This window comes from Sus scrofa, unplaced genomic scaffold, assembly GCF_000003025.6.
Source record: "Sus scrofa isolate TJ Tabasco breed Duroc unplaced genomic scaffold, Sscrofa11.1 Contig1206, whole genome shotgun sequence".
NCBI lineage: Eukaryota > Metazoa > Chordata > Mammalia > Artiodactyla > Suidae > Sus > Sus scrofa.
In genome coordinates, this window is record NW_018084833.1 from 1,258,535 (window position 1) to 1,272,522 (window position 13,988).

Consider the following 13,988-nt stretch of genomic DNA (forward strand, 5'->3'; position numbering starts at 1 on the left):
TGCAGTGGGGGCTCCTCGGCAAACGTCCATGTCCAATTTGGGGAAGGAGGGCCCCGAGGCTTCTCCAGGGCCGCGGCAGCTGCGGGGTCGCAGGGCAGGTCTTGCTGGGCTCCCTACTTCAGCTCCATTGCTTATCACCTTGGATGCTTAGTTCTTTGTTCAATGATTAAAAAAAGAAAGTTCTCTAAGATCTGCTAGATGCCAGCTATGTCTCCAGATGCCAGAGATGAGACAGAGCCGTGCTCAGGCGAACAGGAACGCTGACGGAGGTGACAGTTATTAAGCCTGTCCGGGTCGGAGCTGGGTCTGGATACGGACTTCCTCCTGCAAGGCTCTCCAGGGGGCTGGAATGGCTCTGATGGTGGCGGCCTTACACCCCTGGCCTGCACCCTCACGGAGGCACCTCCCTTCCCTCCCCTCGGGCCTGGCCACACACTGGCAAGCACCCTGGATGCCCACGGACAGGTGCCCCGACGCAGGGGCCGATGCAAGGTGCCACAGTACAAATGCTAACACACAGCTCTCTGCACCTCTGGGACTGCTTCCTCCCCAAGGAACGGACCCCAGCCCTTGCTCCCCGACCACCCAGCCCCCTTTGGCCCCACCGCTCCCTCCAGGAGCCCTCCGCCAGCTCCTTCCCCGATGAGCCTCTAACTCGCTTTTTGCCTGGACTCTCAGCCAGCCCTGTCTCACAGGCCGAGAGGGACAGGCCCCTCGCGTGGCCCCAGCCTCAGCTCCTAGGACTGAGGGTGTGTGTGGGGGGGCTGAGCAGGACACTTGGCACGGAGCAGACCTGCCCCACAAACGTCCACAAAGCACACTTCGGCCTGAGGCCGGGGGCGCGGGCTCACGCCCAAAGGTCACCCGGCCTTTGCCCACTCTGAGATAGCTACCCAACCCCAGGGCTCCTTGGAGAACTGCCTGGCTGGCCGGTCACCAGAAGAGAGCCAGCTCCACCATCTAGGAGGCTGGAGACGCCGAGTGGGTCCCTGCCTGCCTCCCAGCAGGGCGCCCACCGTCTGGTCCAGCACTGTCCAGGGGAAGCATCACACCCGCCACGTAGGGAATTTTAAACTCCCTAGCGGCTACATTTTAAAAAGGAAGCAGATGAAGGAGGCTTTACTAAAGCATTTATTTAATCCAGTATATCCCCAATAGCATCATTTCAACAGGTAACAGCAGCCTACCGGTGGCACAGTTGCCATCCTTGGCTCTGCGGCGAGTACTCTGCCCTCGGTGTGGACCAGCTGCCTGGCACGTGCTCCGTGGCAGCACCCCCGCCCCCGGAAGGCACTGGCCAGCAGGGAGGCTGACTGCCACCACACTGGACACAAGGTGACAACGGCCATCATGATGAAAGGCCAGCCAGGTTCTCCAGCTCGGTCTCTGCCCACTGACCCAGCAAGTGTGCAGCTGTGTCCTGTGTGCTCCAGGTGATGTGACCACGGCTTTGCTGGAGGAACTACGACTCTGCCCTGGGAAAGAGCTGCTGATTTGAGCCCACCTAGCGGGTGGCAAGGAGGTGGTGACGTGTATCCAGCCTCCAAGTGTGAGCCAGGAGATGGACAGGGAGAAGGCAGAGAGAGGAGCGGACATGGCAGGCAAAGGGCAGGGGCCTAAGCACGCACGAGGATGGCTGGCATGGCCGTGCACCCCCGAGGCACAGCCCCCGCGTCCCCGTGTCCCTCACGGTCCCAGCACAGGCAGCACCCACGAGCTCTCTCCACCCCCAGTTGTCCAGGTACTCAGCCTGCTGAAACAGCAAGCTGACGAGGCCAAGGAAGGTGACAGAGGGCAGAGAGCATCTGGGGAGCAGGCTGGGTCTTAAAGCAGCCGCTCTGTGACTCAGAGCCCTGCCTCCATGGCCCAGAGGCCTTGACGGCTTGGCCGTGGACCCAGGATCCGTCCTGAACATGAGGCTACCGAGGGCTGAGAATCTGAGGGGGGTCTCCACGCAGAGCCTTAGCAGGAGCAGAGTGCGGGGATGCCCCAAGGCCCTTGCTGGTCTTTGCCCATCGGCTTTTCTTAGAGTCCCCTCGTGGGAGTTGCCACCAGGCTGCCTCTTCAATGCCGCGCTAGGGGTCCAGAGGTCTCGACCTTGCCTGGGGCAAGCTGCTTTCAGGGGTCTTCAGGTTAGAGCCCACCAGGGCTGAGCAAAGGGCTTCTGGGTTCACCAGAGGGGAAAGTGGGCTGGAGCTCTTGCCCTCAACTCCAAGTGGAGGTGCCAGCCCTGAGCCTGGGAGCGCCAGCGCCCTCCCCTGGCGGGAGGGGGCCTTGGTGGTGGAGAGGGTGGGGGTGGGTGGGTCGGGTGGGGGGTTAAGGGTTAAGGGTTGCTCTTGCAGTGTCTCTCTCTGCAGAGCGATCTGTTGGGACAAAGTCACTGCAAAACACAGGGAGCACCAAGAAGAAGGGGCCCAGGTGGCGGGGCCCAGGCTGCATTCTACAGCGCTTACGAACACTGTGTTCAAACAGGCGGGGAATTCGATTTCTGCAAGGCAAATGTTAGCTTAGAGTGGCCACGTCAGATAGGCTGAGACTCCCCCCGCCCGCCTGGGGCTCTGACAGCGTGGCTGCTCCCTTGCCAGCGTCACAGCAAACAAACACCAGAAGCGCACTGCTTCCTTCTTCCAGAGCTGCTAGGTCCCACCTGTTACCACGGTGCCCTCCCACCTCCGCCAGGCCAAAGCCCAGCAGCAGTGGCTGCTGGGAGCACAGCGGCGGGGCCATGAGCAACTGGACAGGCACCCTGAGCCCCCTTCCTGCCCTCCAGGAGGAGCAGGGGCACGGGGCTCTTCCTTGTCCTTGCCAGGCAGGTGGCAGGTGAGTGGGCCGGGTCAGGCTGGTTCACTTACCTTTGCCCACTAGGAGAATGAGGGTGCAAACAAGCAGCACCCCCCTTCCCTAAGGTCCTCTTGGGGAGCGCTCAGATGGTGCCTCTGGGTGGCCGCCAGAAACGGGGAACAAACAGGAGGCTGAGGCCCAGCAGCCTAGCCTATCGCTCGGCACCTCGGGGGTTCGCCCTCGTTTTCAGCACTAATATCCATTCAACAACGGTTGGGGAAAACCACATAAAGTCCCTGGCTTCCGTCCACGGGGCGTCTCTGTGCACAGAGGGAACCGCTGCCCACTGGCACAAGAGTCAGGGGCCCCGAGGGGGCTTAGGGCAGACAAAAGCGGGGTGGGAGACTGCGTGGCTAGCGCGCGGAGTGGTGTCGGGGCTGGAGGGGAGGAAAGGGCCGGAGGGCGCGCGTTCCCGAAGGTAAGGGCCCAGCCAGGCGGGGGCACGTGCGGGCCGCGGGCGACTGGACGACCCCCGAAGCGGGAGCCTGAGCGGGCAGCGGGGCTTCGGCGGGGGCCTGGGGGCTGGGGTCCTGCGGCCAAGGGGCCGGCGGCGGCGACGGCGTCGGACCCTTCTAGGGTCCTGTGCGGAGTAAACGAGCACTGCTTCCCCGGAGCTACGCGTTTACGGAGACTAACTTCCCGGGCGGGACTGGAACCCCCAGCCGCAGGTGGCCGTAACCAGGCAACCCGCAGGCCGCTGCACGGCGCGCACGCGCACTCGCCCTGCGCAGGAGCGCCCGACGCAGGCGCGGTACCCTTCCGCCCGTCTCCCTGGCTTCGGGAGGCCAACGGCAGAATGGGAGCAATGCGCCTGCGCTAGGGCGCCACTGGGCTTCTCGGCTCAGCCAGTAGCCGCCGATCCCGGCGGGTGCACCTGCTGGCCTCGGTCGTTCAAGGCTGATTCTTCCCATGGGTCTTCTTGAAAAACCCCGACTCGTCTCACATCCTAAGACGAGAAGAGACCGAGAGAAAGGACTGGCGTAAGTAGGCCGACCTCCCAAGGCGCTGCTGGTGCGCCCGGCCGGGCAGGTGGGCGAGGGGCGGGGCCGCCGGGGTGAGGAAGGGCTGGACGCAAGCGTGGGGCGGGGCCAGGGGCGGGGCGGTGAGGAGCCGGTAGCGGGGGCCCGGGGGCGGGGCGTTCGCCAGGGGCGGGGCGAGCGGGCGGGGCGCACGCTGACGTCGCGGCCGGACACGTCGGCGGCGCGGCGGCCGCGGCGACCGGAGCCGGATGTGCCAAGATGGCTGCTGCGGCTGCCGTGTCTGCGCTCGTTTCAACCGTCGGGTCGTCTTCCGCCGGTGGCTCCTGAGGGGCCGGCGCCGGGAGTCGCCGCGGGGCCGGGCGGGAGCCGGCGGGAGCCCCGGCCGCTCTGCGGCGCTCGGGTGAGGGCCGGGGTCGGGCGGAGGGAGGCGGCCGGGCCGGGCCCAGCCCCGAGCGCCCAGCGCGTCTCCGGGGAGCCGCCGGGGTGGGACGGGGGCGCCGAGGGTCCCGCTGGGCCTGCGGGTCGGGGGGGGCCGGGAGAACGCCTTCGTTGCGCGCCCCGGTCAGGCTGACGTGGCCTCACCTGTACGGCCTGCCGGGTCCGCGGCGTTGACCCTGGTCTTGGCCGTGGTGGCCTCGGTGTGGGGTTGGGTTGGAAAGGCTGGAGGAAAGAAAAGCCACACCTGCAGCATTTGGGGAAGTCCTTTAACAGTTTGCGGGTCCTTTGGTTCGAAGGTTCTGAAGTCGTTTTGTGCTCATTGGTTGGAAGATTCGCCGGCCCGAGGAGGGTTTACATTTGAACCAAGGAAGAGCCTGGTGCCGGCTCTCGGTCGTCTCGTGGCGCGGCGACCAAGATGTTGCAAGGGGGGTCGAGAGCGCCTGTGTGTGGTATGGAGGGTGGAGGAGTGGGCATCACTTCCCGAAAGGGCTAGCGCAGAGCGTCTGAACAGGACACAGCCATTTAAAATCAGTTTCCCTTGCTTTACCTGTAACGCTTTAAATGGTTTGGCCTGGGAGTAAGCTGCTTTTAAGGATTTTGTTTTGAATGCACATGGTGCAGGTGTTAACCAGCGAGGTATTTCCCACCCCGGCTGGATATGGCAGGAAGCAAACTGAGTCACCGAAGTTGTTCCTAGGGTGGTGGTTTTGCAAGTTTCAGCACAGCCAGTCTGCCTGTGGTCTTTTCCCCTCCGCCTTTCTTAGGGTTCCGGGGGCTGTTATCTTACAAAGATACTGCGAGAGGCCAAAAAACAAACAAACAAATGAAAAGCAGTCTTCGTAACTCATTCACCCTTAACAGCAGTTCCTACAGTAAGTCTCAAAATTGCCCTGCGGGTTTTCTTTAGGGTAGTGTGTCAATTTTAATAGGATTCTTTCTTCTCTGAGCATCTTTGCTGAGCGTCCCATTGCTTCTTGGCACTCCTGTTGGTTTAGCTCTTCCGCTTGAGGCGGCGGCTTTGGGAGAAGAGTGTGCCCGGAGTATCTCAGTTCGGTAGCCAGGAATGACATTGAAACAGGGTGTGCTCATTTCCCATGGATCCAAGGCATTTTAATTGAAGAGCTGGGTTTATGAATAATGCATGTTTAGGAAGATCAGCTGGTTGCTTTGAAACAGTTGCCTTTTTTTTTTTTTTTTTTTTTGCCACACCAGCAGCATGCAGAAGTTCCTAGCCAGGGATCAAACCTGTACCACAGCTGTACCAGCGCTGCAGCCTTCTTAACCCACTGAGCCATGAGGGAGCTCCACAGTCTGTCTTTTTAAAAGGTAGATGACTTGAGCCTACAGATCAACTGACCGGACAGAATAAAAAAAATTTTTTTCTTTTTAGGGCCGAACCTGTGGCACATGGAGATTTGCAGGCTAGGGGTCAAATCGGAGCTGTAGCTGCCAACCTGCACCACAGCCACAGCAGCGCCAGATCCAAGCCACGCCTGCCACCTACACCACAGCTCATGGCAATCCTGGATCCTTAACCCACTAAGCGGGGCCAGAGATCAAACCTGCGTCCTCATGGATGCTAGTCAGGTTCATTACCACTGAGCCACGACGGAACTCCCAGAAGAGACTTTTAAGAAAGTTGCTGCATGGGAAGCATTTCAGTGTTTTGTGAAATTTAGATTCTGATACGATTGCTGGTGACCAGCCATGGGGGATTAGGGCCTTCCTGAATCCACAGTAAATAGAATTTCGTGAGATTAAACCCAGCGGGGACTTTAGAAGTCAGCATTTTCGTCCTCTCTCTTGGGGAGCAGGAGGCGTGGTGTGCCTGGTGCCTGAGCCACTCAGCCGTCGCCCTGTCTGGCTCTCACAGTCACACCTGGGGCATAGATCTGCTAGCCCGTGCTCTGCTTTGGTTTTGTTTTAATACATGTTGCTCAGGATGGTTGAGGGTCTTCCGTTGAAGCTGCTGTACGCGGAGGAAGTCACATCCTGTAAGGTGTCCTGGCTGCCTCTGAACCACCCTCGGCCCACCAAAGCTGGGCTGGGAACGTTCTTAGTTTGAAAATGACACCGTGGGGGAGGTCCCGTCGGGTCGCAGTGGTTAACGAATCCGACCAGGAACCATGAGGTTGCTGGCTCGATCCCTGCCCTTGCTCAGTGGGTTAAGGATCTGGTGTTGCCGTGAGCTGTGGTGTAGGTTGCAGACGCGGCTGGGATCCCGCGTGGCTGTGGCTCTGGCGTAGGCCAGTGGCTACAGCTCCGATTGGACCCCTAGCCTGGGAACCTCCATATGCCGAGGGTACAGCCCTAGAAAAGACAAAAATAAAATAAAATGACAATCCAGGGGTTCCGTTGTGGCCCAGTGCATTAAGCAGCTGTCGCTGCTGTGGCTCAGGCCGCTGCTGTGGCTTGGGTTCGAGCCCCAGCCGGGGAACTTTCACATAGGCTGCAGGCACCATCCCCTCCTGCCCCCCACCCAAAAAAATACAGCTTAGAGCCAAATAAAGTCTCTGCTGTTCTTCCTAATACATTTAATTCCATTAAGTTTGAGTGAGTTTCAAAGTGCTCGTCAGTCAGAAAGAATTGCCTGGTTGGCCTGGTACGAGCGAGCATGTGCCACGAGCGTGTGCCGGCAGCAGTGGGGACAAGTCACTAGACCCGTAGGACGGGTTTCCCTATCAGAATAGGCGCTTTCATGTGAAAATAGCTTCCCGTAAAATACGTTCACCCACCTTTTTCTTTTATCTGAACATCAGAGGTCTCCAAGGACAAAAGCAGAGGTCGTCTGCCCAAATGTGAGGATGACACTTGGGTCCCTCCGTCTTTTGCCCCCTGGGGTTACCTTCTTTCTGTGATGGGCTCGACTCAGCCCATTTGTGACGCTGACACCGGGAGAAGGACTGACAGCCCGAAGAGGACTTTGCAGAGCGGCTGTATTTACGTTTTTGTCTTAAAAGTACAGGTTAACCGTTCAAGATTAAGCTCAGTGTGTATTATTAAAAAACAAACAGCAGGAGTTCCCGTCGTGGCACAGCAGAAAGGAATCCAACTAGGAACCATGAGGTTGCGGGTTCGATCCATGGCCTCGCTCAGTGGGTTAAGAATCTCCCATTGCTGTGGCTGTGGTGCAGGCCGGCAGCTGTACCTCCGATTCGACCCCTAGCCCGGGAGCCTCCACATGCTGCCGGTGCGGCCCTAAAAAGAAAAAAAAAAAAAAAAAACTGCACGGAAGGTTTCTGCCCCTTTGTTTGTCATAAAGGGTTTGTGGGCACTCTGCCTTGTCATTGACAGTTTTTGAATCAAGTCAGTTGATCAGATTTAAAGCAGCTTTAAGATTACTCAGGATTTTCATTCCAAGCATGGTTGTGACAGCTCCAGTGGTCAGAGACAACTTGTTTTGCTAGTGGTGTCAACCGGTCACAGAGCAGAAAGAGCTGCTTCGCGTGGCGGGTGAAAGGCTGGTGGGGAGTGAATTTCAGTGTTTGGCAGCTGACATTCGTCTGTGCTTTAGAGAAACAGGAGCGGCAGATTTAACAGTTTTGTTTTCGAGAGTTAGAATTAACTTGCGTCGAAAGCATGGTGCGCGGTTTTAGCAGAGGACGTGGCTCTTTCGGGCCCGGCGATAATTTACAGGAGGCGTGGAGGAGCTCTGTACCTGGTGGGCGGCGTCAGCTTCTGCTTCGTCCCTGCCAGCTGGGCGAGGGTGTCGTGGAGGCGGGGTGGGCCCTTAGCGGGGTGATGTAACTGGCGCTCCGAGGGGGGCAGGGACTCGTCTCGAGTCCCTGGGCAAGCTCAGGGTCCCGTCTGGCGTTCTCGCTCTGAGCTCCCAGGCGGGCGCAGCTCCCGGGGAGCGGGGCTGGGAGATGGGTCCTCCGGGACGTGGATGACGCAGAGCCGTTTTCAGCCCTCTTTCTTCCTCTGCCTGATCACAGCCAGGGCTTTGAATCTAGAGATTTCATGCTAATTTTTTCTCTTTTTTTTCAGTTCCAATTAAGGAAACCTTGAATCCTGCTCCCTTCCTTCCGTGAGCAGCGCCTAACCCTGCAAGGGCTCAGCCATGCAGCCGCCGCCCCAGGCTCTCCCTTCGGGCGTGGTCGGGCCGCCGCCTGCTGGGAGCCCGCAGAGCTCGCTGTGGTCTAGCAGCCCATACAGGAGACAGGCCGGCAGTAACGCCCCAGTGGCCCCGATACCTCGCCCGCCGCAGCCGGTGACGGATCCCTTTGCTTTCAGTAGGCAGGCGCTCCAGAGTCCATCGCTGGGCAGTTCGTCGAAAAGCAGCCTGCCCGCTTTGCAAGGCCCAGCCCAGCCGGCGTTTCTTCAGCGCACTGGCCTGCCTGTGCCTCCCACGAATGTCGGGGGGAGCTCCCAGGGACCCTGCGAGCCTCTGCCAGGGCCTCTGTCACAGCCCAGGGCGGATGCCGGCCCGTTTGCTGGTGTGTCGACTCCCTCAGCACCGCCTGGGCCCGAGAGGAACAGGAGTGCCGACGCCGCGCCCGGCCTGGATCCAGAAGTTCAGGCACTGCCGTACCTTCCGCAGTACATTCCAGGGGCGGCGCCCAGCAGTCCTCCTGGGGGCCGTCCCCAGGGCAGCCAGCCCCGGCCCGATGCCCCCCTCAGTAGGCCGGGCCTGCATGATGGGGCCAGGGCCCTAGCTGCCTCCCCTCTTTTCCCTCAGCCGTGTCAGCAGATGCCAGGGCAGTGGGGGCCAGGGCAGCAGGGGCCAGGGCAGTGGGGGCCAGGGCAGGGAGGCCCTCTGCCTGCAGGTCAGCATTACCGGCCCTGCCCGGAAGGACCTGTTCAGAATGCGGTGCCCCACACCTCCAGTGTTGCCCCCTTTCCTGGCCCACCCAGCCTGGGTCAGGGTCCTGGCCACGGGCAGCCCAGCCCCCTGGCGTCTCTACCGGGACCGTCGCCTGGTGACGGAAGAAACGACGCAACCTCGCTGCACGGTGGACGCCGTACAGCAAATAGCTTTGATCCCGAGGATGCGTTCGGGCAGACTCCCGGAGCCGGGAATGCTTGGGCGAGCCAGGCCTTCTGGTCCAGTCCAGGACGGAGAAAAGAAGAGCAGCTGCCAGACCTCGCGCTTGTTAATCCTCTCGCTCAGGGAAGTAGCCCAGAAAGCCGTCTGCACTCGCCGCTGGGGGCCGGGCGTGGCTGGGCCCTGCCGGAAGCAGGCTCGGGAGCCCCCCCCAGGTTTCTCAGAGGCCGAGAGACAGAGAACGAAGAGAACCTCTCATCCGCACCAGCAGGCTCTGCTGGTCAGTCCGACGTGGACGGCGTCTCCCCGGGCCCGGGCCACATGGCAGCGGGAGGTGGTTACCAGGCCTTTCGAGGAGGCGCCCACAGCGAGCCCGCACCGCAGGGAGGAGACGCGAAGCCCTACTTTGCTCAGTCCACCAGCATCCGCCACGATGACCCGGCTCCTAAAGGTGCCGCTGCCACCGAATTATGGGGCGACACAGCGTGTGCGGGGACTCAGAGCGCGGGCAGCTCGCAGTATGAGAATGTGGAGAACCTGGAGTTTGTTCAGAACCAAGAGGTTCCGCCCAGTGAGCCCCCGAGCCTGGACCCTTCCTCCCTGAGTGATCAGCTCCGGTACGGGCCCCCTCCCGGGCCGGCCGTCCCGAGGTTCAGTGCTGGGGGCCACGCTGGAGGCGGCGGCCCAAACCTCGAGGCCCTGGATGCTGTGGCGCGTCCTGTGCGGTCTGACAGCGTGTCCTCCAGCTACAGCAGCAAGAGCCACCGGGGTCCTCCAGGGGTGGCCAGGCCCCTGGACGCGGGGGGCACCTTCATTCAGCAGGAGGTCGGGAAACCTGAAGATGAGGCGCCAGGGAGGTTTTTTAAGCAAATCGATTCCTCTCCTGTCGGAGGCGAGACAGATGGGACCACGGTGAGCCAGAGCTACCGCAGCAGCCTGCCCCAGCCCTCGACCCCGAGCCCCCCGAAACCTACAGGAACGTTTCAGACGAGTGCAAATAGTTCTTTTGAGCCAGTGAAATCCCACCTGGTCGGAGTAAAGCCGGTCGAGGCAGATCGTGCCAACGTGGTGGGTGAAGTGAGGGGGCCCCGCGCCCACCCGAAGCAGCACCGACTGGCCACTGCGGCGCCCGCCGCCTCCCCCGGCAACCTGGAGCAGCCGCCCGACAACCTGGAGACCCTCTTCCTGCAGCCGCCGGGCCACGCACCGCCCCTCCCCGCGCCTGCGGAAGCCGGCCCGGGGCCTCTGCGCGCCGGGGGGCTGCCCCCGGAGCCTGCGCTTCCAACACCCGAGAAAAGGCCCTCAACCAGGGCCCAGGGCGCCGTGAAGTGCGAGAGCCCAGCGACGACTCTCTGGGCCCAGAACGAGCTGCCGGATTTTGGGGGCAACGTCCTTCTGGCCCCCGCGGCTCCTGCGCTTCAGGTCCCCGCAAAGCCCCAGCCCTCCGAGGTGATCCAGCCCCCGGATGAGGGGGCGTCCGGGCCGCAGTCCCAGCAGCCCGGCCCCGGCCCCGGCGTGCAGAGTGGGGCCGGCATCGGTGCTTCTGAGAACCTGGAGAACCCTCCGCAGCTGGGCGCCGACGAGGCCCTCCCGGCCCAGGCGGGTCCCGCGTACGCCAGTCTGCTGTCCGCCCCGCCCGCCGAGGCTCTGCAGCATCAGCCGGTCCTGATCGCCCAGCCCGATCGCAGCTACAGTCTGGCTCAGCCCATTAATTTCTCTGTGTCCTTGTCGGGTCCTCCCGAGAGGCCTCAGCCCTGGAGGGACCCTGTGGCGGGAGACAAGCCCACAGCCGGCAGCCGGGCTCTGGGGGGCGATCCTGGAGAGCGGGCTCCTCCGTCTGGGGCGCCAGCCGGCACGCTTGTCTGCTCGCCCCTGCCTAACCAGCTCGCCCAGAGTCACTTCCCACAGGGGCCTGGTGCCTCCGAAGCAGCGTCTCACCAGCCCGCTCACTTGCTGGTTCAGCCACTGTCTCATCCGTTTCCAAAGAACACGCTTCCAGAAAGTCCCAAGGTTCCTCCTGCGGAGACCCTCCTGCCCGAGGCAGCGGACGGTCCCGCCGGCAGCACCGGCGTGATGTTGGTGCCGCCTGCAGACAGCGCCTCGGTGTCCGAGAGTCACAAGGCGGGCCCCGCCGGTGGCCGGGGGAGCGCTCCAGGGGCCCTCGACTCTCCCCTGAGTCGGCCTCTGGACGCCCCCCTGGGCGCGTACAGCCCCGCCCAGCCCGATGGCCCTGCTTCTTGTCAGCAAAGTGGCGCCGGTCATCCCAGGCCGCCCGGGCCGGGGCCACGCAGCCCAGACCACTTCTACCAGCAGGTGACCTCGGACGCCCCCTCACAGCCTCCAAATCCAGGGAGCCCGCCGGCGCTTGGGCAGCCCCCAAACCCAGCCCGGCCACCTGCGAGTCCGGCTCCGGCCGACGTGGGCCCGCAGCCGCCGCCGCCCCGGCCGCCTCGCTCCTCCAGCGCATCCGTCGTGTCCAGCAGCTCGAGCCAGGCGGCTGCCCGCTCAGACCCGCAGTGGCTGCCGCCTCCGCCCCCAGACTTGACGTCGCACTACTACTTCCGGTCGCTGTACGAGGGCTTCCCGCCCCCGTACGCCTGCCCCTACCCGCTGGATCCTGGCGCAGCCCCCCACTACCAGGTAGGGTCCGGCGCTCGGGCCAGCGGGCCCCTGGCCAACGGTCTCTTCCCCCTGTGCCACGCTCCTCGGCAGGGCTTTTTGGTCGTCCCGGAGGTGACCCGGCTCCCGCCACTGTCACACTCATTCTGCTGGGCACGGCCCTTCTCGGAGCCCACGCTGCGTTTGCCTGGCTTAGGGTCCTTGGTTTCCCGTCACACCTCCTGGCACTCGGCAGGCCCGGCGTCCCGGGTCACCTGCTCTGGGAAACGGGGACGGCCTCTTGCATCGTCACTGTGGTTCTGACATCAGAAAACCTGAGAAACACCCGTCTTCCGTTCCTCCTCCGGAGTAGAGCTCGCCGGGGCCGGGCCCAGGGTTGGGGCGTAACCCCAGCGAGATGGCCGGCGGGTGGAATCCCAGCGGCGTCCTCCCGGCACGGGGCGGTGCCAGCCCAGAGCGGGCCCGCCGTGCCTCCCGCAAGGTTCTCTCTCGCCCCTTCCCCCGCGACGCGGGCCTCCGGGCGCTCGGTAACATTGCGTGGGATCCTGCATCGGCGCGGAAAGCGTGGGCCAGGCGGCCACACGTGGTCACGGCTTCTCTCCCTCCCCAGTCCTGGCCCAGCATCCCCTATGGTAGCCGAGGCGGCGGGCTGGTGCTCGGAGCGCACGGGGCGGCCGCGTGCAGGCCCTGCAGTCAGGGGAGGCTGAGGGCCAGCGCTGTCGTAGGTGGGCTTTGGGCAGCGTGTGTGTGTGTGTGTGTGTGTGTGTGTGTGTCAGCAGGTCCAGGACGAAACCCAGGGGTTTTTCCGTGGGGGGAAGGGAGGTGCTGCTCAGAGCCCAGGGGGTGCCAGCAGGGCACAGCGGGTGGGAGGGCACCCGGAATCCAGCCGGCACCCAGCATCTCCGGGGAGTGGGCGGTTTCTCTCTGGGTCACCGCAGGTCCCGTAGTGGGCACGCCTGGGTCCATTTTACATGACCCCATCCTCCGCCAGGTGGCAGGAGAGTCGGGCGCTGAGATGGGCAAGACTGATGCTGGCTTGTGCCTGGGTCGCCCCATCTCTGCTTCAGGTCCCGGCGTGGCCACTCCTCAGGGCCGTGGCGGGTCATTGGTCAAAGCCTCCCCAGCCTAAGATGTGACCTCTTCGAGGCGGCCTGTCGCTCAGGCCCCGTCCTGGGGTGTCCTCGTTCTTTCTCGCTCGCCCGAGCACCTGAAATGGGACCCAGGCTTGTGGGGTCAGGGCGCCTGCACGGGGAGACCTCAGGGTGGCTGCTGCCTGCCTGCGGTTGTGGGTGTCACCATGCAGCTGTGGCCGGGGTGGTCGTGGACAGTGGCGTCGGCAGCATTGAGCTCCTGTCCTGGCGTGAGCTGGCCCTTGGCGTCTGATGAAGTCACCCTTCTTTCAGCAGGACCTCTACAGCCTCTACGATCCCCGGTACAGGGCCTACGACAGCGCTGCCTACGCCGAGAGCTACCGCTACCCCGAGCCCGAGCGGCCCAGCTCCCGGGCCAGCCACTGCTCCGACCGGCCAGCTGCCAGGTGCTGGGGATTTGGGTTGCTGGCGCTGGTGGTGGCTTAGTGAGTGGAAGAAGACCGCATTTGTAAAGAATTACACAGACTTTTTCATTTTTTTCTTTAAATATTTTTTCAGGGTCGAACCAGCAGCACGTGGAGGTTCCCAGGCTAGGGGTCAAATCGTAGCTACAGCTGCCGGTCTGCGCCACAGCCACAGCAAGGGGCCTTCTGAGCAGCGTCGGTGACCTACACCCTTGCTCATGGCAGCACTAGATCCTTAACCCACTGAACAAGGCCAGGGATCAAACCTGTGTTCTCGTGGATCTGAGTGGGGTTCGTTTCTGCTGAGTCACGACAGGAACTCCCAATTATGCAAAGGTTTTAAACACATGTTTATGCCTTGTCAGCGTGGACTGGTGGTGGGATGCGTTTCAGTTGGAACCCAGAGGCCTGCTGCACAGTCTCGGCCGTGTGGTCCGCTAGCGTTGGGTCAGGCCGGGCGCTGTGTGGGGCTCCTCCTGGCCCAGGTTGCTGTCGCCGCTGCACGTTTGCTGGCAGAACCTTCAGGGTCCTTAGAGGCCCCCTTGGCATGCGCAGCCCCATCCCCGCGCCT

The 13,988-nt window shown here is 62.6% G+C and overlaps 1 protein-coding gene across 15 annotated transcripts in view; it reads left to right on the forward strand.

Moving 5' to 3' along the window:
- Nucleotides 1–2,614: 2,614 nt before the first annotated feature.
- SEC16A (SEC16 homolog A, endoplasmic reticulum export factor) overlaps nucleotides 2,615–13,988 on the forward strand; it is a 32,188-nt gene continuing 20,814 nt past the window's right edge. For 6 of the 15 annotated variants that reach the window (XR_002340969.1, XM_021081127.1, XM_021081132.1 and 3 more), the window contains exons 1-3: nucleotides 4,028–4,221; nucleotides 8,247–11,883; nucleotides 13,266–13,399. Coding sequence is in view for 13 of the 15 variants with exons in the window: in XM_021081127.1 (XP_020936786.1) it covers nucleotides 8,320–11,883; nucleotides 13,266–13,399 (3,698 nt within the window). In the remaining 2 variants the exon portion in view is untranslated. Of the gene's footprint in view, nucleotides 2,821–3,615; nucleotides 3,822–4,027; nucleotides 4,222–8,246; nucleotides 11,884–13,265; nucleotides 13,400–13,988 lie in introns of those variants that run through there. The other 9 variants (XR_002340970.1, XM_021081130.1, XM_021081133.1 and 6 more) reach the window with 4 other exon arrangements.